The sequence below is a fragment of the Neoarius graeffei genome, chromosome 10 (assembly GCF_027579695.1).
Source record: "Neoarius graeffei isolate fNeoGra1 chromosome 10, fNeoGra1.pri, whole genome shotgun sequence".
In the NCBI taxonomy this organism is placed as follows: Eukaryota; Metazoa; Chordata; class Actinopteri; order Siluriformes; family Ariidae; genus Neoarius; species Neoarius graeffei.
This window is the reverse complement of record NC_083578.1, coordinates 12,597,918-12,621,440: the sequence shown is the minus strand read 5'-3', so window position 1 is coordinate 12,621,440 and position 23,523 is coordinate 12,597,918. Positions and strand designations below refer to the sequence as shown.

The following is a 23,523-nucleotide window of genomic DNA, read 5'->3' as shown; positions in this document are numbered from 1 at the left end:
ATCTGGACTGCAGGCTGGCCAGTTCAGTACCCGGACCCTTCTTCTACGCAGCCATGATGCTGTAATTGATGCAGTATGTGGTTTGGCATTGTCATGTTGGAAAATGCAAGGTCTTCCTTGAAAGAGACGTCGTCTGGATGGGAGCATATGTTGCTCTAGAACCTGGATATACCTTTCAGCATTGATGGTGTCTTTCCAGATGTGTAAGCTGCCCATGCCACACGCACTAATGCAACCCCATACCATCAGAGATGCAGGCTTCTGAACTGAGCGCTGATAACTCGGGTCGTCCTTCTCCTCTTTTGTCCAAATGACACGGCGTCCCTGATTTCCATAAAGAACTTCAAATTTTGATTCGTCTGACCACAGAACAGTTTTCCACTTTGCCACAGTCCATTTTAAATGAGCCTTGGCCCAGAGAAGACGTCTGCGCTTCTGGATCGTGTTTAGATACGGCTTCTTCTTTGAACTATAGAGTTTTAGCTGGCAACGGCGGATGGCACGGTGAATCGTGTTCACAGATAATGTTCTCTGGAAATATTCCTGAGCCCATTTTGTGATTTCCAATACAGAAGCATGCCTGTATGTGATGCAGTGCCATCTAAGGGCCCGAAGATCACGGGCACCCAGTATGGTTTTCCGGCCTTGACCCTTACGCACAGAGATTCTTCCAGATTCTCTGAATCTTTTGATGATATTATGCACTGTAGATGATGATACGTTCAAACTCTTTGCAATTTTACACTGTCGAACTCCTTTCTGATATTGCTCCACTATTTGTCGGCGCAGAATTAGGGGGATTGATGATCCTCTTCCCATCTTTACTTCTGAGAGCCGCTGCCACTCCAAGATGCTCTTTTTATACCCAGTCATGTTAATGACCTATTGCCAATTGACCTAATGAGTTGCAATTTGGTCCTCCATCTGTTCCTTTTTTTGTACCTTTAACTTTTTCAGCCTCTTATTGCCCCGTCCTAACTTTTTTGAGATGTGTTGCTGTCATGAAATTTCAAATGAGCCAACATTTGGCATGAAATTTCAAAATGTCTCACTTTCGACATTTGATATGTTGTCTGTGTTCTATTGTGAATACAATATCAGTTTTTGAGATTTGTAAATTATTGCATTCCGTTTTTATTTACAATTTGTACTTTGTCCCAACTTTTTTGGAATCGGGGTTGTAAATACAGTAAAGGAAAAACTTGAGACTGAAAGGTTTTAACAGTCATCCAAATGACTGAACGTAAACATTGCTACAGTAACATACTAGCTACTGTTGTTGACATTAGCTAGTGCTAACAGCTAGTACACTGCTACAACACAGACAGCGACCCTAATAATACAGTTCTTGGTCATTGCCTGGTAACAGCAAATTTATAACGGGCCATGTCTCAACAGACTAAGAAGTTATTTCAATGACATTTAATAACATTTTGTTTATCCTGAGGACCGAAAGTAAATGAAAATGTGAACAAACCTTAGCTGTAATAAGATGGCGACCACCGGCTCCAGGGACGACCCGCTGATGTAGGCATGTTACCCAGCCTGACACAAAATATTTGTAGGCATCCAAACTCTTGTACGCTTTCAGATCAATACCTGTGGATGGCGATGGGTTTTTAACGACATAGGTATACAGATCATGTGGGCCGAAGTCAGGTAAAGACGAGGGCTTCGTGTACTTCCGTACGTCAGTGAACAATCCTGGTGGAAGCAGGTAAACGTCGTTCTCGAAGCCTGCTAACCTCAATTTTTGCAAATACCTCTCCCTCTGCTCGCCCTGTAAATGCCCTACGTCGCTGGATAGTGAAGGTGTTTTCTGCATCTCGCTCCTTTTTCTTTTATGTTTTTCGTTTGTCGCCTTCCTCGCATTCAAACTGATTCGAGCCGTGACGTCCAAAATGGCAGCATCACATGACTTGGTCACATGGGTGAAAAACCTCAATAGCAGCCATTTTGAAGCCACTTTCTCCTCAGCACACAATACTAGTGCATCTCAAAAAATTAGAATATTGTGAAAAAGTTCAATATTTTCCATCAGTTATTTAAGAAAGTGAAAATGTTATATATTATAGACTCATTACACACAAACAAATGTTTCAAGCATTTTTCTATTTTAATTTTAATCAGTATGGCATACAGTACAAAAACAAACAAAAAAAACATCTCAAAATATTAGAATATTTCATTTCGAGTTTGAGTAAAACAGTATGAACACAGTGTACGGGTATCTCTCGGTCTAGTTCAGTACACACAACCACAATCATGGCGAAGACTGCTGACTTGACTGTTGTCCAGAAGATGATCACTGATGCCCTCCACAAGGAGGGTAAGCCACAAAAGGTCATTGCTGAAAAGGGTGGCTGGAAAAGGTGCACAAGCAACAGGGACGGCCGCAGTCTTGAGAGGATTGTCAAGAAAAGTTGATTCAAGAACTTGGGAGAGCTTCACAAGGAGTGGACTGAGGCTGGTGTCAGTGTATCAAGACCCATCACGAACAGACATCTTCAAGAAAGGGGATACAACTTTCGCATTCCTAATATCAAGCTACTCCTGAGCCAGAGACAATGTCAGAAGTGTCTTATCTGGGCTAAGGAGAGAAAGAAATGGACTATTGCTCAGTGGTCCAAAGTCCTCTTTTCAGATGAAAGTACATTTTGCATTTAATTTGGAAATCACGGTTCTAGGAGTCTGGAGGAAGAGTGGAGAGGCACAGAATCCAAGGTGTTTGAAGCCCAGTGTGAAGTTTTCACAGTCTGTGATGATTTGGGGTGCCATGTCATCTGCTGGTGTTGGTCCACTATATTTTATCAAGTACAAAGTCAACACAGCCATCTACCAGGAGATTTTAGAGCACTTCATGCTTCCATCTGCTGACGAGCTTTTTGGAGATGCTGATTTCCTTTTCCAGCAGGACTTAGCACCTACCCACAGTGCCAAAACTACTACTAAATGGTTTGCTGACCATGATATTACTGTGTTTGTTTGGCCAGCCAACTTGCCTGATCTGAACCCCATAGAGAATCTATGGGGTATTGTCAAGAGGAAGATGAGAAACACCTGACCCAAAAATATAGATACGCTGAAGGCCACTATCAAAGCAACCTGGGCTTCAATAACACCTCAGCAGTGCCACAGACTGATCACCTCCATGCCACACCGCATTGATACAATAATTCATGGTAAAGGAGCCCCAACCAAGTATTGAGTGTATAAATGAATATACTTTTCAGAAGTTGGACATTTCTGTATTGTAAATCCTTTTTTTGATTGATCTTAGGGAATATTCTAATAATTTGAGATACTGGATTTCTGATTTTCATGAGCTATAAGCCATAAATCATCAAAATTAAAACAAAAAAGGCTTTAAATATTTCACTTTACATGTAATGAATATAGAATATATGAAAGTTTACCTTTTTGAATTAAATTATGAAAAAAAGAAACTTCATGGTATTCTAATTTTTTGAGATGCACTAGTATGTAGCACTTCATGCTCACATCAGAAATAATATCTGAGGGTGAATTGTATTGTATTTCATATTTTTCCACGTTAGCACGGCCCCTTCTGCGTGGTCAATCAAGTCACGTTTAATGTCTGAAGTCTGCATCATTAGCTGCAGCGCAAAGCTAAGAAGTAACGTCAGCCATTAGCGGCTTAGCATTGTGTAAAACTCGCATCATCCCTTCTTGTCTGGTATTGACCTTGTCCTGAATAAAGCAGAAAATGATTTATTTTAAGATGGTTTAAAATATACACTATAATGGTCAAATGTATGTGCACACCTGATCGTCACAGATTGTTCCAGATTTAGTCTCTACTTATCTGGGGGGGGAAAAAAAAACAAAAAAAAAAAAAAAAACTTTCCACTAGATTTTGGAGCGCAGTTTTAAAGATTTGCGCTCATTCAGCCTGAAGAGTTTCAAGTTTTATTTCAAATTGATGGAAGGAGTCTGCAGTTTCAGTGCTTTGTTACAGTTTGTTTCCTGGTCTTGGGCAGCGTGGTGGTTAGCATTAGCGTCTCGCAGCAAGAAGGTTCTGGGTTCAATCCTTGCGCTCAATGGGGCCTCCTGTACGGAGTTTGTATGCTCTTTGTAGGGTTCCTTTGATTTCCTCGCACAGTCAACTGGCTACACGACTCTAACGCTACGTTCACACTGCTCAATGCTTATGCTCAATTCCGATTTTTTTGTGAAATCCGATTTTTTTGTGAGGTCGTTCACATTAACAAATATATGCGACTTGTATGTGATCCTCAGTATGAACGAAAAGCGACCTAAAAGTGTTCCGCATGCGCATTGCAGGATACGACGACGTCACACGCAGTGAGCATGGCCAGTGTTTACGGAAGTAAAACCGCCCGGTTGTGGTATGACCCATCCAATCTAGCTTGAATAGCTGCATCCCCCCAAATGGAAATCGGCTCCCTAACCTCTGCGTCCTTCCATTGAGAAGATTCAGAACCTTCACAGCCCGAAGCGTCCCTCGCATTGATGTCATGAGCAGGGGCGCAGATACGTTTTTTGAACTGGGGGGGACAAAGCTGCCAGCAAACCAACCCCAACCCCGATATGCCTGTCAAACTTCTTGTGGGTTACCATAGCAACCAAGCTCGAGCTCGCAACCTGTGCAGTCTGCGCAGCTCAACCAACCAAATATCAGTCTTTGTTTTGTGAGAGTTGTTGCAACTATGTATACACTGCCGTGCACCTCAATAAACCGAATGGTAATTAGTCTTTTGATTTTTCCGTGAGGCTTGCCTTATGCAAAGAAAGACAGCATAGACGTTTTTTCCTCCCTATAAGTGGGGGGGACCGAACGAGGTGAATTTAAATCTGGGTGGGACGAGTCCCACCCTCTATCTGCGCTCGTGATTATGCGCCATGTTGTTGTAACTTTTTTTGAGAGACCCGCCGCCTACTTCAGCGCAGAATAGTGACGTTTGTGGCTTGTTGATGACGTGTAAGTCGGATGAATGCGACCTGGCGGTTCAGACTGAAGTCGCATATGAAAAGAGCGGATAGGAATCGGAATTAGGACCACATATCCAAACGGCCTGGGTCGGATTTGAAAAAAATCGGATCTGTGTCGTTCATATTGTCAATAAAAGATCGGATACAGGTCACATATGGGCGAAAAGATCGGATTTGAGTCACTTCAGCCTGCAGTGTGAACGTAGCCTAACTTGCCTGTCAATGTGAACACGAGTGTAAACGGATGTTCGTCTTCATGTTCGCCTTGTCCAGGGTGTACCCCACCTCTTGACCAAAGTCAGCTGGGATTAGCTCCAGCTTTCCCTGGGATCCTGACAGACAAGCTGTTTAAATAATGGATGGATGTTAGCAAATTGCTGTGGTACAGGAAGAATAAAAGCACTTACAGCAAAACAATTAACTTGATTGTTGGTTTATTTATATATATATATATATATATTTTTTTTTTGCTATAATCAGCATGCCCAGTCTTACATAAGACACAAGATGCATCACACATCCTTTGCATTATTATTATGAAAAAAAATATATAATACACTATTTTTTTTGGTCTGTAGACATACTTTGATGAACATCGTCCGAACTGACAAGTGCTTTGAAAAACCCAAGCATTTCATACGAATTCCTTCATGATGACCAACACCACGCACTGCATTTCAGACTGCAGGGGCGCCCAATATGCACAAACCCCAAAAGGTTCAAACATGGATAAATTTCATGTCACCAAATACCTCAAGATTATTAAACGTACACAGCTCTCTTCACACACACCCTCCTACACAACATTACTGTCCCAATAGGGATTATCAGGATTATAACAAAGGCAAAGTATTGCATTTAAGGTACACACACACACAGAGGAGGACTGACAAGAAGAGAGGTAGAAAGAACGAGCCAGACAGACAATGAAATTTGGAACAACCAAGGGTTCACTCTGAAGAAATACAGCACTGGACGTGTGTGTGTTCGTTCAAGTGACAAACTTCACAATACTGTGGAGATTCGTGTCCAAATGCAAAAACAGCAATAATCCATCATCTGGACTGTGATGGTTAATCAGATTTCAATAATCATTATGCAAATCACCAATAGCTTAATTACTGTAAGGACAAGATGACACTGTCAGTTTTTGTGCAACAAAAATCCAGCATATGAAAAAGACCCAAAGAAAACGGCCCTGTAACGTCAGAACTACCCTGAAACTGCATCGCAAGCTGGTGGTGTTGGGCTTCCTTGGAGTTTTCCAGTTTCCTCCCACCTCCCCAAAACATGCTGGTAGGTGGACTGGACTGGAGACTCCAAATTGTCCCTAGATGTGAAGGAGGAGATTGGTAGATGATGGATTCAGGTGTCATCCAGGATGTATTCCTGCTTCGTACCCAGCATTCGCAGGTACAGGCTCCAGATCCACCATGGTTATTGACCACGATAAAGCGCTTACTGAAGACGAATAAATGTTTATCATGTTACAACATGTTCATGATCATGCTTAAGCAAAAATTTTTTAAAAAAATTTAAACTCAGGAAACTGAAAATCAAGCAACACTAAAGACCCTTAAATGATGATTATGATGGTGCTATGGTGTTAAACTTGTGCAACCATCTGAATGTGGTGTGAAAAGTGTAGCTCAATAACACTCAAGCGAGAACTTCTCCATTGATGGGTATTTTTCCATCACCAGTGTAAGTAGGTGATATTAAGGGAGTGCACCAAGTAGGGAATAAGTTCACATTTTAGCAAAGACGCTTCCTCTCAGGCTCAAGTGTACACTTATCTGAAAACGACGATCAAATCAGACTCTCTCTCAGCATCGGAATAAACTGAGGTAGGCATCGAACATTTACATTTGCATTACAGTTCAAGTCCAGGGAATGACCACGCCTCAGCAAGTATGTGCTTCATTCTTGCATCCGGTTTCTTGTTTTCACATAAGGAGTCCAGCTTTTCTCAAGCAGACACCACTTTCTCAGCATCCTTCCATCAAAGAATAGTCTCGGATGAAAGGACGTGGAGATGATTAGATTAGTACACAGTCCACTTTAGTGCTTCTCTTGAGGTCCTTTATGATGAAAAGGTGCAGCGAGAAACGGATCATCAGAGTTCACGTCAGGTCCGTCATAATGCCTGGAGTATTTCGCTAAAGCCTGAGGTCGAAAGGGCAAAGGGGCCACTTGATCGAGAACGCTCTGGTCGTGGCTTCCGTGATTCAAAGGCACCACGTTGGTGCGCTGCATCCCAGCCTGGGAGACTGGATGAGTGTAAACCGTCCCCCAGGTCTCCTTTTTCTTTCCAAATGGCGCCTGGAGGAAGATGTCTGGTTGTTGAGAGGAAGCCAGCGGACGAGGAAACGGAGCGTTCGCAAACACATCTACGTTGCTGTCGGCTTCCTGCGCCACCCGAAAAGGAGCCTTGGAGAAGACGTCAGCATCAGGCCCCGAGGGTTGGACCGAGTCGTTCTGAGAGGACTGTGGGACGTCACTGGGTTCAAGGTTCGAGGGTGTCTGGAGGTTTCCTGAAGCCTCCAGCTCTTGTTCTTCGTCATCATCGAAGTCTTGCAACAAAGGTCTTGAGCCACTGCAGTCGAGGCTTGATGCTTCGCTCGGCCTGGCATCACCCGTTCTGTCGTCTTCGTCGTCGCTGGAGTGCATCCAGTCTTCAGCTGGGTTTTCTGCTTCGTCACCTTCTAAAAGCGCGCCATAGCCATTAGCCTTCTCCTTGACTTCTGGAGGACAGAAACAAGAAAAAAAATGTACATCAGTGAGTACTGGAGTGCTCACGGTCTCTGGTAGATTCAGCAAGATGACCTCATGAGGTCGAATTAGGATCAGAGAAGCTAATAGTATGCAAGATGCCATTTTGCCGATTCTACCTTATACAACCCCGACTCCAAAAAAGTTGGGACAAAGTACAAATTGTAAATTAAAATGGAATGCAATAATTTACAAATCTCAAAAACTGATATTGTATTCACAATAGAACATGGACAACATATCAAATGTCGAAAGTGAGATATTTCGAAATTCCATGCCAAATATTGGCTCATTTGAAATTTCATGACTGCAAGACATCTCAAAAAAGTTGGGACAGGGGCAATAAGAGGCTGGAAAAGTTAAAGGTACAAAAAGGAACAGCTGGAGGACCAAATTGCAACTCATTAGGTCAATTGGCAATAGGTCATTAACATGACTGGGTATAAAAAGAGCATCTTAGAGTGGCAGCGGCTCTCAGAAGTAAAGATGGGAAGAGGATCACCAATCCCCCTAATTCTGCGCCGACAAATAGTGGAGCAATATCAGAAAGGAGTTCGACAGTGTAAAATTGCAAAGAGTTTGAACATATCATCTACAGTGCATAATATCATCAAAAGATTCAGAGAATCTGGAAGAATCTCTGTGCGTAAGGGTCAAGGCCGGAAAACCATACTGGGTGCCCGTGATCTTCGGGCCCTTAGACGGCACTGCATCACATACAGGCATGCTTCTGTATTGGAAATCACAAAATGGGCTCAGGAATATTTCCAGAGAACATTATCTGTGAACACAATTCACCGTGCCGTCCGCCGTTGCCAGCTAAAACTCTATAGTTCAAAGAAGCCGTATCTAAACGTGATCCAGAAGCGCAGACGTCTTCTCTGGGCCAAGGCTCATTTAAAATGGACTGTGGCAAAGTGGAAAACTGTTCTGTGGTCAGACGAATCAAAATTTGAAGTTCTTTATGGAAATCAGGGACGCCGTGTCATTCGGACTAAAGAGGAGAAGGACAACCCAAGTTGTTATCAGCGCTCAGTTCAGAAGCCTGCATCTCTGATGGTATTGGGTTGCATTAGTGCGTGTGGCATGGGCAGCTTACACATCTGGAAAGACACCATCAATGCTGAAAGGTATATCCAGGTTCTAGAGCAACATATGCTCCCATCCAGACGACGTCTCTTTCAGGGAAGACCTTGCATTTTCCAACATGACAATGTCAAACCACATACTGCATCAATTACAGCATCATGGCTGCGTAGAAGAAGGGTCCGGGTACTGAACTGGCCAGCCTGCAGTCCAGATCTTTCACCCATAGAAAACATTTGGCGCATCATAAAACGGAAGATACGACAAAAAAGACCTAAGACAGTTGAGCAACTAGAATCCTACATTAGACAAGAATGGGTTAACATTCCTATCCCTAAACTTGAGCAACTTGTCTCCTCAGTCCCCAGACGTTTACAGACTGTTGTAAAGAGAAAAGGGGATGTCTCACAGTGGTAAACATGGCCTTGTCCCAACTTTGAGATGTGTTGTTGTCATGAAATTTAAAATCACCTAATTTTTCTCTTTAAATGATACATTTTCTCAGTTTAAACATTTGATATGTCATCTATGTTCTATTCTGAATAAAATATGGAATTTTGAAACTTCCACATCATTGCATTCCGTTTTTATTTACAATTTGTACTTTGTCCCAACTGTTTTGGAATCGGGGTTGTACTTTAGACGTGGTAAAGTATCAATCAAGTGAGACATGGTTGATGTTCGAAGTTTGCTTCTTTAGTTTTGGACAAAAGGTAACAAGTAATGGAGGAGGTCTACGTCACACAAACCGGGCTCGCTAAATGCGGTAGTCGACACCCAATTCTTCAGCAAGTTAGAGTTTGATGTATTGTAATCTAGAAGCATGGACAAACCTTGAACACATATTACAGATTAACGCTAAACTTGTGAAGGTCACCATCTTGGGGGGGGGGGGGGGGGGGGGAATCAATCACTGGGTGGCATCATTCCACCCGTTAGGCCACGCCTGCAAGAATTTTTTTTAAAGATTTTTTTTGGGCTTTTTTCACCTTTATTGGATAGGACAGTGTAGAGACAGGAAATGAGCTGGAGAGAGAGAGACGGGGAGGGTACGGGAAATGACCTCGGGTCGGAATCAAACCCGGGTCCCTGGATTTTATGGTATGGCGCCTTAGTCGACTGAGCCACAGCGCCCCCTCCAAGAATTTGAAATCACTTGAATTTGGGCAGATGAGAATATATAGTTTCACTCTGAATTCAATAAATTGTCAACAAAACCATCCTGGATATTGTACAAAATGAACTTCGATTAGGAATTATGTAGCTAACCATATCATTTCAAGCAAGTACATGAAAATGATGTGTTTACGTAAACAATTTTGGATGATAGACTTCCATTACTTGTTAGCGATATTTGTAGTACAAAACTCAAAGAGCGCATGTTAAATGAGTAAAGAAAAATGTTGTGTGCATCTTATTTTCAGCCAAAACGATCCTTTTAATCGTGACAAATGATTTAACTTTCTTTGTCAGAGATGTTTAAAGTAAAAGGCACAAAAACACAGACTAGGAGACTAAACAAATGAGCCATCATCAAAAGAAAGGAAAAAAAAAAAATTCACATATACATTCACAACAGCGCTACAGATGAACACCAAATATCTAACTAATATATTCCAACCCACAAACAGCGACTACAGAAAGACTACAGCCTTGTTTCCACATATTGTAAAAATAAGCTGTGTATTTAAAAAAATTAAAATGTATTGGTGTCTTGCAAGGGCTACGAATTGGACGAAAAAAAAGTTGTGTTTTTACGTGAGGTTTCCAATGAACGTAGGAGAGACACTGTATAAAAAGGAAAGGTGTGGAAAACTAAGACTCATGGAAACAAGGAAGGCAAAGTCAGACATGAGATACAGATACGGAGACGGAGCAAACTCTTACCTTCACGCTGTGGACGGAGGGGAGCGCATGTAGGGAAGGGTAATATAGCAGTACACTATGATTTTCGAAATCTACATCTCCATGTGAGGACTGATTTTAGTACAAATTCTCAGCCTACAGGTCACATCCAGGCCTTTATGTTTTTCCCCTCCTTGCTCCTCATTTACAAGGGATGGATGGAAATAACGAAAACTGATTCGGTAATAAAATGTGTATGAAGTTTAAAAAAAAAAAAATTGTTTATCAAAAGCTAAGTGATTTGAGAGACAGACTGTACAAAGATGATCTGATTACAACACAGCAGATTTGATTAAAACATGAGCCACGGTGCTGTTCAGGATATTTTGTTGTTCATTATTTATCAAATCATTCACAACATAGAAACAGTGATCATACGTACGGAGGAAACATCTGAGAACAATAAAAAATAAATAAAAAACCTTTTGGTAGGATATCGTTTTAAAAATTGGTCACTGCTGGATTAAGAAGATTGTTCAATATGTTGTTGGGATTTATCATCATTTAAACATGCATTTAATTTTCATTTAATTAATTCCAGCCTTGTTTATCATCGTTTCCTTTGCACCCGCTCGACCCTATTCTCCTGTTGTTTGCTGTGGATATTTTTTGTTACTTAGACATGGCTGTAGACAAGCTTGTCTGATTTCAGACATCATAAATCTGAGACACAGATAAACAAAACAAAAGGTTACCAGTGCTATACAATAAAATAAAGTTGTTTTTTTTTTAAGTTTGCATAAATAAAGTAATACATGGCAAAAAAGAAGATAAAATTACGTTATAAAAATTACCACCAAAAAAAAAAAAGTTTCTTAAAAGTCAAAATAATGCAGAGGATATATATATATATATATATATATATATATATATATATATATATATATATATATATAAGTGCTGTCAAGCGATTAAAATATTTAATCGCGATTGTCATAGTTAACTCGCAATTAATCGCAATTTAATCGCACATTTTTGTCACATGAAAAACCATTGTAATTCTCTTATCAGCATAAAGTGAATGGGCTTGCTCACCGTTCGAACTACGGGGGTACTCGGGGGATCCGAGATCCCCTGAAACAGACATGAGATCCCTTGAAAACATGATTTGGGAAATGTTGGGGGGTCTCTAAAATATTGGCAAAATGATGTTTATTGACATAGCAATCGTGTGTAACGGGAAGCATTTGCATATCCGAAGTGAGCGCGTGATCAGAGATCCGCGCTCTGAGACAAGCGCAAGCACCCCCCCCCAAGGGAAAAAAGGGACCCCCCGAAAATATCGGCATAGTTCGAACACTGGTTGTACCAATGTTTTTTTTTTTTTTTTTTTATTGCAGAGCATAACACGTCTTGTCACAGCCACTGCAAAGTCGGGCTGGAGCCGCCGATGGGAAACGAAACCGAAGCCGAGCACCGTGGCTCTTCGTCCCGAGGCGCGGGGCTAGCGCGCCCTGCCCGCGCTGGTTCTTTGGGGGGAGGAGGGCAGAGGACTCTGGCTGTGCGGGGCGTGGCATTACAGTCTAGCTGCTATCGTTTTTCTAAGCAAAGTCTCTGTTCCAAGTTCCTGGCAGTTTCAAAAGCTTATGAAAAACCTACATCATGCCACAGAGCGTTAATCTCGCGATAAAAAAATTATCGCCGTTAAAATTGAGTCAAGTTAACGCGTTAATAACGCAACATTTTTGACAGCACTAATATATATAAATAAAGAGAGATGATGTAGACAGATGGAGAGATATAGAGACGGACAGATATAGAGAGAAATATCGAAAACAGACAGATGGAGAGATAAATATAGAGACAGATATAGAGACAGACACAGATGAGAGATCAAGATACAGACAGACAGAGATAGAGATACAGATTGAGAGATAGATAAAAGACAGATTAGAGATAGACAGATTGAGAAATAGACAAAGATAGATAGATAGATAGATAGATAGATAGATAGATAGATAGATAGATAGATAGATAGATAGATAGATAAACACACTACCTTTGTAATGACCAAACATTTTAAAAACACTGTATATTCTTGTTTTGCTTTTTTTTTTTAATGAACGTGTGTTCTGTTCAAGCTTACGCCAGTAGTTCTGGTATTATGGATAAATAACGAAAGACGGAACACTGATAAATGTGGCTCATAGTTCATAAAACACACACCATTTTAAACTAATCATCTTTATCAGTTTACAAGTCATTTTCGTTATTTTTATCCCTCATACCTATTGGGGGGGAAAGTCGTGAAAATGAGGGCGTGTAAAATAGTAAGACAGTAGATTACAGCATACTGGAACATAACCAGAGTGCGACTGGCCAAAACGGTCTTCTATACAGACAGGTGACAAAGGGGGGAGAGAGATAAATAAATAAATAAAACATGGGAAGTAAGCAAGTATTTATTTACTTATTTATTTTTTGCTGGCATGGTTTGGCCACGTCACTGCAAATCAACTCTGCAGTCCATCTGACTGATCGCCTACTGTATGATGAAACCTCAGACTAGAACTGGGCGTGTCCTTCTCCAGGATGACTCCGCCCCATCCACAGGTCACGAGGGCTGAGTGAGCGGTTTGATGAGGATGAAAGCGATGTCGATTATCTACGCTGGCCTTCACACTCACTACATCTCAATCCGAATGAACCGATATCGAAGTAATGTGTTAGACAGCGCCCTCTATCACCATCCTGAGGATGTTCATGGCTCCTGTACGGTTCTGGAGACGTGGAGAATCTACGCCAAGCTTTTCCTGTGGCTCAAGTCGGCCCAGCACCTTAACTATCGCAGCGTAGTATTTGTCACCCATCTGTATGTTCATCTCCGATATTGGGTTGAGATTATGATTTTACTGATGGGTGTTTCTCTGGACCCTAAATCAACTGGAGCGGGAAAAAGAAAAATTAAAAGGTTGGTGAAAGAGGAGCTTGAAACAAGCTTAGGCATAAAAATCTATTTCTTATTAAACCGGTATTTTATCTCACGACTGAGATTCCTCTCAATGGGGTTGGATTATGACCAGCTATTTAATCTCTTTAAAAGTAACCAAAGAAATATAGTGCCTATAAGGACCGTTATCATATCTGCCACGACCTTTTAACTCGAAGAACAAATTCAACAAGACACTATGGACAGCTGTTCACATTTACATGTTTATTCACCATCCCAATCTTTAGGAATTCATTTTATCATCATCTCATAAAAATAGAAGGAACACGCTGACAGATAATACATCTTACAATCTTCCAGAGTGATCGAATCCCCGCCGTCATGTTTTTCGTGTGATGCTGTGGAAGGAGTAAGCTATACACTGCAACACGAAATGGTGGACGATCAGCCATGTTTCACTGCTTAGCACTGAGCCATAGCGCAGCGTGTGTGTGGTCTGCAAATATGGAATCAATTTTGTGCCAAAATGTTCATACAATACTTTTGAAATATCAAACAAAAACGACAAATCAAAATACAAAAAAAAGAGTCAATTTTTTAGACTGGCAAACAAATTATTCGTGTAATCGTGCAAAATATCAGTCTATTACTCTTCAGAAACCTTTTATTTTTGTTCCGCGGCTTTCTCAGTTTTGTTTGACGTAATTTATTTTGGTTGCGATTCCAGCTTTCTCGTTTGCGCTCCCTGACTTTTTGCTTGCAGTTTTGGCACAAACTTCACGTGTGGGTGGGCTGTCCAGGAATGCATTCCCATTGGCTAACGTGTTTGACTGACAGCTACAGTACGCTCAGCCATTCCCTACTCGGATTCTGGCGGACTGTTTGATGAGTGACCGATCCACTGACGGTAAACAAGGATCGAGTGGACTTCAGTGGCAACTATGATATTGAATTAATTCAACAAAGTGTAAATTCAGCATCATAGTCACCACTGAAGTCCACTCGATCCTTGTTTACCGTCAATGGATCGGTCACTCGTCAAACAGTCCGCCAGAATCCGAGTAGGGAATGACTGAGCGTAGCTGTCAGTCAAACACGTTAGCCAATGGGAATGCATTCCTGGACAGCCCGCCCACACGTGAAGTTTGTGCCAAAACTGCAAGCAAAAAGTCAGGGAGCGCAAACGAGAAAGCTGGAATCGCAACCAAAATAAATTACGTCAAACAAAACTGAGAAAGACGCGGAACAAAAATAAAAGGTTTCTGAAGAATAATAGACTGATATTTTGCACGATTACACGAATAATTTGTTTGCCAGTCTAAATAAATTGACTTTTTTTTGTTTTTTTGTATTTTGATTTGTCGTTTTTGTTTAATGTTTCAAAAGTATTGTATGAACATTTTGGCACAAAATTGATTCCATATGCAAATAGGATAGGATTGCATAGGTCAGCGACATTACAACCTGCGTACAACAGGACGGTACGAACGGGACGAGGACGAGAATTAATACACTACAGAATTACACGACCACTACATTTGCACTGCTTCAGAATAAAAACGGAAAACACTTATTTCATTTGAAGCGTCAGACTTGAACTTAAAAAAAAAAAAAAAAAAAAAAGTGTTCTTTACTCATACTAACGTCTCGATGGAAGTGTTACAGCAGTGCTTCAGCGAGGATCTGAGATCAGCATGCAACAGGAGCACACTGCTTCTGATATGCAATCATAAGTCTCTAATTATCTATATGCAACAATGCCTCCTGGGAAAACTGCTCTCTGGAACGGTGCTCAGGCCCTGCTTACGAGCTTGGCACCTTCACCTGGGTAACATTTACTACACGGTTACAGAAACGTACGACAGATGGCTGGATAGTCATTCCCCGTTCCTGCAGCATGAAAGGTTTGTGCTCAGTGGAAACAGAGCAGCGACCTCAGGAAGTCAATTCCATCATAAGCCCGGTTAAAGACAAGGAGAAAAGGGTGTCTTTACAAAACAAACTCTTCCTTTCTCTCCCTCTCTCTCACACGATGAAAGAAAGCATAGCTTTAAAAACAAAGGGATGATGTGTTAAAGGATTTTCAGGGGGGTTTTTTTGAGAACAAACTGACTCAACTTTTTTTTTTGTTTGTTTTTGATTGCAGAAATGCTGAGAATCAGGGATGAGAATGAAAAATATTTTAAAAGTCTGAAAAAACCGGGGCGGGGAGGGGGCTAACAATTTTTGGCTTTTTTTTTTTTTTAACCCCAAAAACATTAATTTTATCAGCAAAAATTTGCAATGTATTTGGAAATAAATTCCCCTTCTTGGTGGACTCCCAGGTGAAAATGATTAATATGGTACAAGAGACTTGTTTTTAATCAATTCGCATTTGATGATTTAAAAAAAAAAAAATCAATGCACCTTTTAATATAAACGAGCTCGACAGTATTATATTTCTGCATTTTAGCTATTCATGTCTTTGAATACTCTAATCCTTTACAATGAAGTGCAAACCAGAAAAAAGTTCGATCATATAATTCTCTGAAGCTTTCTTCTGACGTTATCATGGTAGCAGGAGGTCTTGCATATTAAGCAGGCAGCATTCAACATCACTCATCACTTCTCTTTCAACTGTTGTGTGAACTAACGAGGTTTTATCTGGACAGGATGCTGTGTAATGTAATACAGATACCATACGGTCAATTTGAAGATCGAGATGGTGATTTTGAATTAAAGAACAGGCGTGTACAATGGGCATTACATATTGGAATTTTTTTTTAAATCAAAACTTCATCTCGGCCTAAAAAATTTGGGCAGACGCTCCTGCGCGGCACACGCCAGCAATTCCGTCCCCCTATGAAATGAGCAATAAGTAGGAGAGTTATACATGCTATCATACTTAAAATTTCATCAGAAATATAGATATGATACTATGATTCTCCCCAACATGCTACATTAGATAAGCTAACCCCATTTATAAAAGATACACACTTATATATGACATGTAATTGATATATATTTTTTGGGGCGCGCGCGCTCTCTCTGCCATGCCGATCCTGTAGGCTGCACTGACTCAAACTCCGGTCCTCGAGAAAAGAGACAAAAGCCCGCCCACACTGAAAGCTGATTGGCTCATTTTGCTGAGTAACCCAATCAGGATGCTCTTTGTCTGGCATGCGCTACATGAACAGGCACACAGGCAGTGTTGCCAGATTGGGTGGTTTTAAGTGCATTTTGGCGGGTTTTGAACAGGGCTGGAAAACGTCAGCAGTATCTGGCAACACTGCACACAGTCTCCCTCGCGCGCGCGCACATTCTAAGATGCGTGATGCAGACCTTAATGTTGCACACGCACGCTCTTGCTCGCTTCTATCAATATGCAGGAGACTCCCGGAACTTCCAGGAGACTTGGGATGTCTGCGTTATAAGGTGACCACAGATCGTTAATCATTACCCCCCCCCAAAAAAAAAAAAAAAAATTCTCAACAGATTTACATCAATCTCAAAAACAATCATTTTGGTCTGAAAAAGTCGGAAATCCGCCAATCGGCGGAAAATTCTCATCCCTGGAGAATTGAACTCATAACCTTCTGTGTTTTGGGTTGATATCCACTGAGCCACTACTTACACTAACTAGTAGCAGAGATGCCCAAAACATCACCTCTGCCTACACAGAAGCTTTGTATTTCTTCCGAGTTATACCTGTATTCTGGCAGGTGCGGAGCTAATTTCAGGGTCAGAAAAAAATTAAACCGAAGCCTGAAGAGGATGACAGTGGCCACACCTACTGCACTGCAAATCATATTTTGTCTTGTGTGTCTTTAATAACACGACTACACTGCATGATCGAGATCATGTGAATATTACAGACTGCACCTTTAAAGCTGTTTTCTCGTCACCAAGGTTATCGGGTCGTCTCTCCGGCCGACAAAATTAAAACCACGGTGTTATAAAACCGCTTTGTACAAAAGAATTAGTAGCGCACGGAGCAGAAAAACATCCTTTACATGATTCACTCTTGCAATATCGTAGAATATGTTAAGGGAGAGGAAGAAACAACCCGATTTAAGATCTTTACACCTCGAAGAATAGAATAACGTCGTGTCGCGAGTGGAATTGTTCACTTCATACAGCTACAATTAGCACAAACGCCGCGTTCTGCGACTTTGAAAAATGATTAATACTCTAACTACACGTGTGAAAATGTTGGAAAGCAAAACATGGAAAATTTGGTTGAAACCATAAAGCAAATGAAAAAACATGAATAAAATTCGAGGCAGAACGCACAGAGGGAATAAATGATAAATATGTGAGCACACAGTATGCCCTGAGAATAGCAATAAAGCTGGATTTCTAATCTCTGATCATATTAAAGGTCGACGCGCGTGCGTGTGCAGCAGCGTGAATACATCGAGTGACGCGGCATCGTACGCTAATACTGCTGATATGTCCATAATTGATATTGCACATGCAGAGCTGAGAATAATAACCTTAAATCGCACCTGCACTAACTGGGATTATGTATTTAAAGCACGGCAGAGGTGGATATGGCGTATATGCCATCGTGATCATTTATATGACGGCGCTCAGCAGCGGGACTTCCTGTATACGGCACTTCCTGTGCTGCTTGGGCCTCGGTAAGGCTGGAATGTGCTACAAGTTGAAATCATGCAACAAGATACAAGAACCAGAAACGTCTCTGGTCAGTGCTTAGGTTCTGTCTGAAAAGGAAGTGCAGTGTTCACAGCTTCCTCCAGACACTTTGGATTCCTCCAGACGAGGTTCAGTTTGGATCCCAGTACTGTGCTGAGAAACAGATTTGGAGCATTATACATTATATTCTTGTCTTTTATAGAACTAACTCTCAGTCATTTGAATGATCAATCTTTTTCTGGGGTCATCAAGTGGTGGAACTTGGTCCGGACCTAGCATGGTATTGGAGTGGATTTGACCAAACATTCGTTTAAAAAAAAAAAAAAAAAGTAGCAGAACTGGTCAATGTAAGGAGCAAAATTGCCATTAGTTCACCGACTCTTCTTTTCTTTTCTAAGCACAACTCGGCACGGCTCCTGTAGCAGATCTTCTGTTGAAGCTCATCCAATTCCTTTTACTGATGGAAATGAGTTAGCTGAAGGCATCTCATCAGACCAGAAATCTGACACCGGGCGAGACGCAAAACGTGGACGAGGGAAACAATGTTAAAACGAATGGGCAGAGAAATAAGTGCTTATTCTCCACCAACTCCGACTAGCATGTCTTCAGAGTCCATGGCATGAGCTGAAAGTGGTAACATGCAGGGCTACCAAGAAGAAGAGGGGAGGGAAAACAAACAAACAAACAAACAAACAAAAAAAACCCACTTTGAATGGCCAAATTATTATTCTATCCACATTCACTGGATATGAGCAATCGTGCACTCTGATTCGCTACTCTGCTACCAGCTATACCGTGAGTAGCGAAAAACAAAATGGCGGAGCGTGTTGCTGAACCAACTGAGGACGAAATAAAAACTACTCGAAAATAAAACCGCAAAAGATGCAAAAAAAAAAAAAGGAATGAAAGTATTTGATGGTAAGAACGTCGCTTGTTTTTTTTTTTTTAATTTTTCACGAATTATTATTACAGCATGGCGGCACGGTGGTGTAGTGGTTAGCGCTGTCGCCTCACAGCAAGAAGGTTCCGGGTTCAATCCCCGTGGCCGGCGAGGGCCTTTCTGTGTGGAGTTTGCATGTTCTCCCCGTGTCCGCGTGGGTTTCCTCCGGGTGCTCCGGTTTTCCCCACAGTCCAAAGACATGCAGGTTAGGTTAACTGGTGACTCTAAATTGACCGTAGGTGTGAATGTGAGTGTGAATGGTTGTCTGTGTCTATGTGTCAGCCCTGTGATGACCTGGCGACTTGTCCAGGGTGTACCCCGCCTCTCGCCCGTAGTCAGCTGGGATAGGCTCCAGCTTGCCTGCGACCCTGTAGAAGAGGATAAAGCGGCTAGAGATGATGAGATTATTACAGCATTTTTCACAAATTGCGAACGTCATTTCGCCGGTTTATTGACTTTAAGCCGAAATTATTTTGTCGGACGTTTTGTACAACGTTATTTATCGAATTTGCAAAAAATAAAAATGCTCCGTTTCTTAAAATCCAGTGAACGTGGATAGAATAAAACACTTATTTCACTCAATCTCATCGTACACGGCTTATAGCCGACTCTATCAGCTCACGTATGACTCAATTTCGTGGAATAATTGCTAAATATCACTTATCAATCCTTGCGTTCTCATGCCGTCCCTATCGTGGCACAGCTTTAACACGTTCTGCTCTAGAGACCAGATGCAGTGTCACGGATTTTTACGGAAATGATGGTGCAACAGAAGAAGAAAAACTGAATACAAACAGAGAGATATGGGACGAGGAGGACGACGATGACAGTCTCTTGGGATCCAGTATAGTATTGTTTCATTCAGAACCTAAACTATAGATTTGTATTTTTGCTGAATTGCACGTTTTCCCTGCACATTTTTTTTGTCCCTCTATCCCTCCCTCTCTCTCTCTCTCTGTGTGTCTTCTACAAGTCGATGAGCTGGTCCACCAGCAGCAGGGAGCAGGCCAGATTGGGCAGACTGGTCTCTGAGCTGCCACTGTTGCTACCACCTAGAACATGCCAGAGAAAGAAAGAGAGAGAGAGAAAAGGGAAGAAAAAGTGGAATGAGAAGGGAAAAGTAGATAGAAAGATGCAAGACAGAAGAGGGAAAATGTGTGCGCAAAATATGATCAAAGCAAATAGCAAGCATGGAAACAAAGAAAATGAAAGATTCAAAAGCAAGAGCAATAAGCAAAAAAAAAAAAAAAAAAAAAAAAGGGTGGGGTGATGTACATTGCAACAAAGGATGATGGAGGAAAGAGGGAGAAAAATAAAGAGAAATGTAAGTGGAGGTTCCTTGTGAGCAGTTACAGCATTTCAGAGGTGAAAATCGGACCACTTCGTCATGTTTTGCTCCAGAGCCAGCGACAAAGTTTGGAATATTATCCTATTCTGTATATTTCCGAGCTAAGCCGGGCAGTAAAATTAAAGGAACAGTCCACCGTACTTCCATAATGAAATATGTTGTTCTCTGAATTGAGACGAGCTGATCCGTACCTCTCCGAGCTTTGCGCGACCTCCCAGTCAGTCAGACGCGCTGTCACTCCTGTTAGCAATGTAGCTAGGCTCAGCATGGCCAATGGTATTTTTTGGGGCTGTAGTTAGATGCGACCAAACTCTTCCACGTTTTTCCTGTTTACATAGGTTTATATGACCAGTGATATGAAACAAGTTCAGTGACACAAATTGAAACGTGGCGATTTTCTACGCTATGGAAAGTCCGCACTATAATGACAGGCGTACTAACACCATCTGCGCGCTTCGGCAGCGCATTGATACCTTCACTCCTCTTCGGGCACGGCCAGGCGGGCGAATGCCCTGGTCCGTCTGCCCTGTCTAAAAAAAAAAAAAAATGGTACAACTTGAGCCCCATGGTAAAACTGGGACTTTGTCATTTTTCCGCATGAGGCCCATGGTAAAACCACACTTCCAGGAGGGGCTGCCATCTGCCTCCCAAGCCGGCCGAGAGCGCTCCTCGTCGGGCACGGCCAGGCGGGCGAATGCCCCGGTCCATCCGCCCTGTCTAAAAAAAAAAATGGTACAACTCCGAGTGAAGGTATCAATGCGCTGTCGAAGCACGCAGAAGGTGTTAGTACGCCTGTCATTATAGTGCGGACTTTCCATAGCATAGAAAATCGCTACGTTTCAATTTGTGTAACTGAACTTCATTTCATGTCACTGCTCATATAAACCTATGTAAACAGGAAAAACGCGGAAGAGTTTGGTCGCATCTAACTACAGCCCCAAAAAATACCATTGGCCATGCTGAGCCTAGCTACATTGCTAACAGGAGTGACAGCGCGTCTGACTGACTGGGAGGTCGCGCAAAGCTCGGAGAGGTACGGATCAGCTCGTCTCAATTCAGAGAAGAACATATTTCATTATGGAAGTACGGTGGACTGTTCCTTTAAAATGACGTGCATTTTAATCGATCACCTTGAGAACAAAGTTCTGCCTTCCTCCATTACAAATAATCCACTGCAACATTGTTAAAGTGAGTGCTAGTCTTACGAAAATGACGTCATAAAATCCCGGGTTTGTGTGTGTGACGTTCTTAAATAGGTTTTTAAGTTCACCAATAAAAAAAAAAAATTTGCATCGGAATTCTGTTCCAAAAATCACGAAAAGCTTGTCTGCCATTGTTAGATCACAGCGATTTACAGGTCAGCGGCGCTGTCTCTCTCGTCATTGTCAGCTGTCCATCGCTAGCGATGATGACCGCCTCATTAGGAAGCGCAGAAACGCAGATGGGCTGCGAGGCCTACACCAGAGGCGTGAACAACCCAGCCGAGCCACCACGGAACATCTGGCCTCGTCAGCTCTCGTACAGTGGTGCTTGAAAGTTTGTGAACCCTTTAGAATTTTCTATATTTCTGCATAAATATGACCTAAAACATCATCAGATTTTCACACAAGTCCTAAAAGTAGATAAAGAGAACCCAGTTAAACAAATGAGACAAAAATATTAGACTTGCTCATTTATTTATTGAGGAAAATGATCCAATATTACATATCTGTAAGTGGCAAAAGTATGTGAACCTTTGCTTTCAGTATCTGGTGTGACCCCCTTGTGCAGCAATAACTGCAACTAAACGTTTGCGGTAACTGTTGATCAGTCCTGCACACCGGCTTGGAGGAATTTTAGCCCGTTCCTCCGTACAGAACAGATTCAACTCTGGGATGTTGGTGGGTTTCCTCACATGAACTGCTCGCTTCAGGTCCTTCCACAACATTTCGACTGGATTAAGGTCAGGACTTTGACTTGGCCATTCCAAAACATTAACTTTATTCTTCTTTAACCATTCTTTGGTAGAACGACTTGTGTGCTTAGGGTCGTTGTCTTGCTGCATGACCCACCTTCTCTTGAGATTCAGTTCATGGACAGATGTCCTGACATTTTCCTTTAGAATTCGCTGGTATAATTCAGAATTCATTGTTCCATCAATGATAGCAAGCCGTCCTGGCCCAGAGGCAGCAAAACAGGCCCAAACCATGATACTACCACCACCATGTTTCACAGATGGGATAAGGTTCTTATGCTGGAATGCAGTGTTTTCCTTTCTCCAAACATAACGCTTCTCATTTAAACCAAAAAGTTCTATTTTGGTCTCATCCGTTGACAAAATATTTTTCCGATAGACTTCTGGCTTGTCCATGTGATCTTTAGCAAACTGCAGACGAGCAGCAGTGTTCTTTTTGAAGAGCAGTGGCTTTCTCCTTGGAACCCTGCCATGCACACCATTGTTGTTCAGTGTTCTCCTGATGGTGGACTCATGAACATTAATATTAGCCAATGTGAGAGAGGCCTTCAGTTGCTTAGAAGTTACCCTGGAGTCCTTTGTGACCTCGCTGACTATTACACACCTTGCTCTTGGAGTGATCTTTGTTGGTTGACCACTCCTGGGGAGGGTAACAATGATCTTGAATTTCCTCCATTTGTACACAATCTGTCTGACTGTGGATTGGTGGAGTCCAAACTCTTTAGAGATGGTTTTGTAACCTTTTCCAGCCTGATGAGCATCAACAACGCTTTTCCTGAGGCCCTCAGAAATCTCCTTTGTTCGTGCCATGATACACTTCCACAAACATGCGTTGTGAAGATCAGACTTTGATAGATCCCTGTTCTTTAAATAAAACCGGGTGCCCACTCACACCTGATTGTCATCCCATTGATTGAAAACACCTGACTCTAATTTCACCTTCAAATTAACTGCTAATCCTAGAGGTTCACATACTTTTGCCACTCACAGATATGTAATATTGGATCATTTTCCTC

General features: G+C 41.8%; 1 protein-coding gene across 5 annotated transcripts in view; it reads right to left on the bottom strand.

The window, feature by feature from the left end:
* Positions 1-5,391: 5,391 nt before the first annotated feature.
* Positions 5,392-23,523, bottom strand: part of LOC132892850 (AP2-associated protein kinase 1-like) — a 109,252-nt gene continuing 91,120 nt past the window's right edge. For 4 of the 5 annotated variants that reach the window (XM_060931303.1, XM_060931304.1, XM_060931305.1 and 1 more), the window contains one exon: positions 5,392-7,718. In XM_060931303.1, coding sequence (XP_060787286.1) covers positions 7,036-7,718 — 683 coding nt within the window. In that variant the 3' untranslated portion in view covers positions 5,392-7,035. Of the gene's footprint in view, positions 7,719-19,438; positions 20,258-23,523 lie in introns of those variants that run through there. The other variant, XM_060931307.1, reaches the window with a different exon arrangement.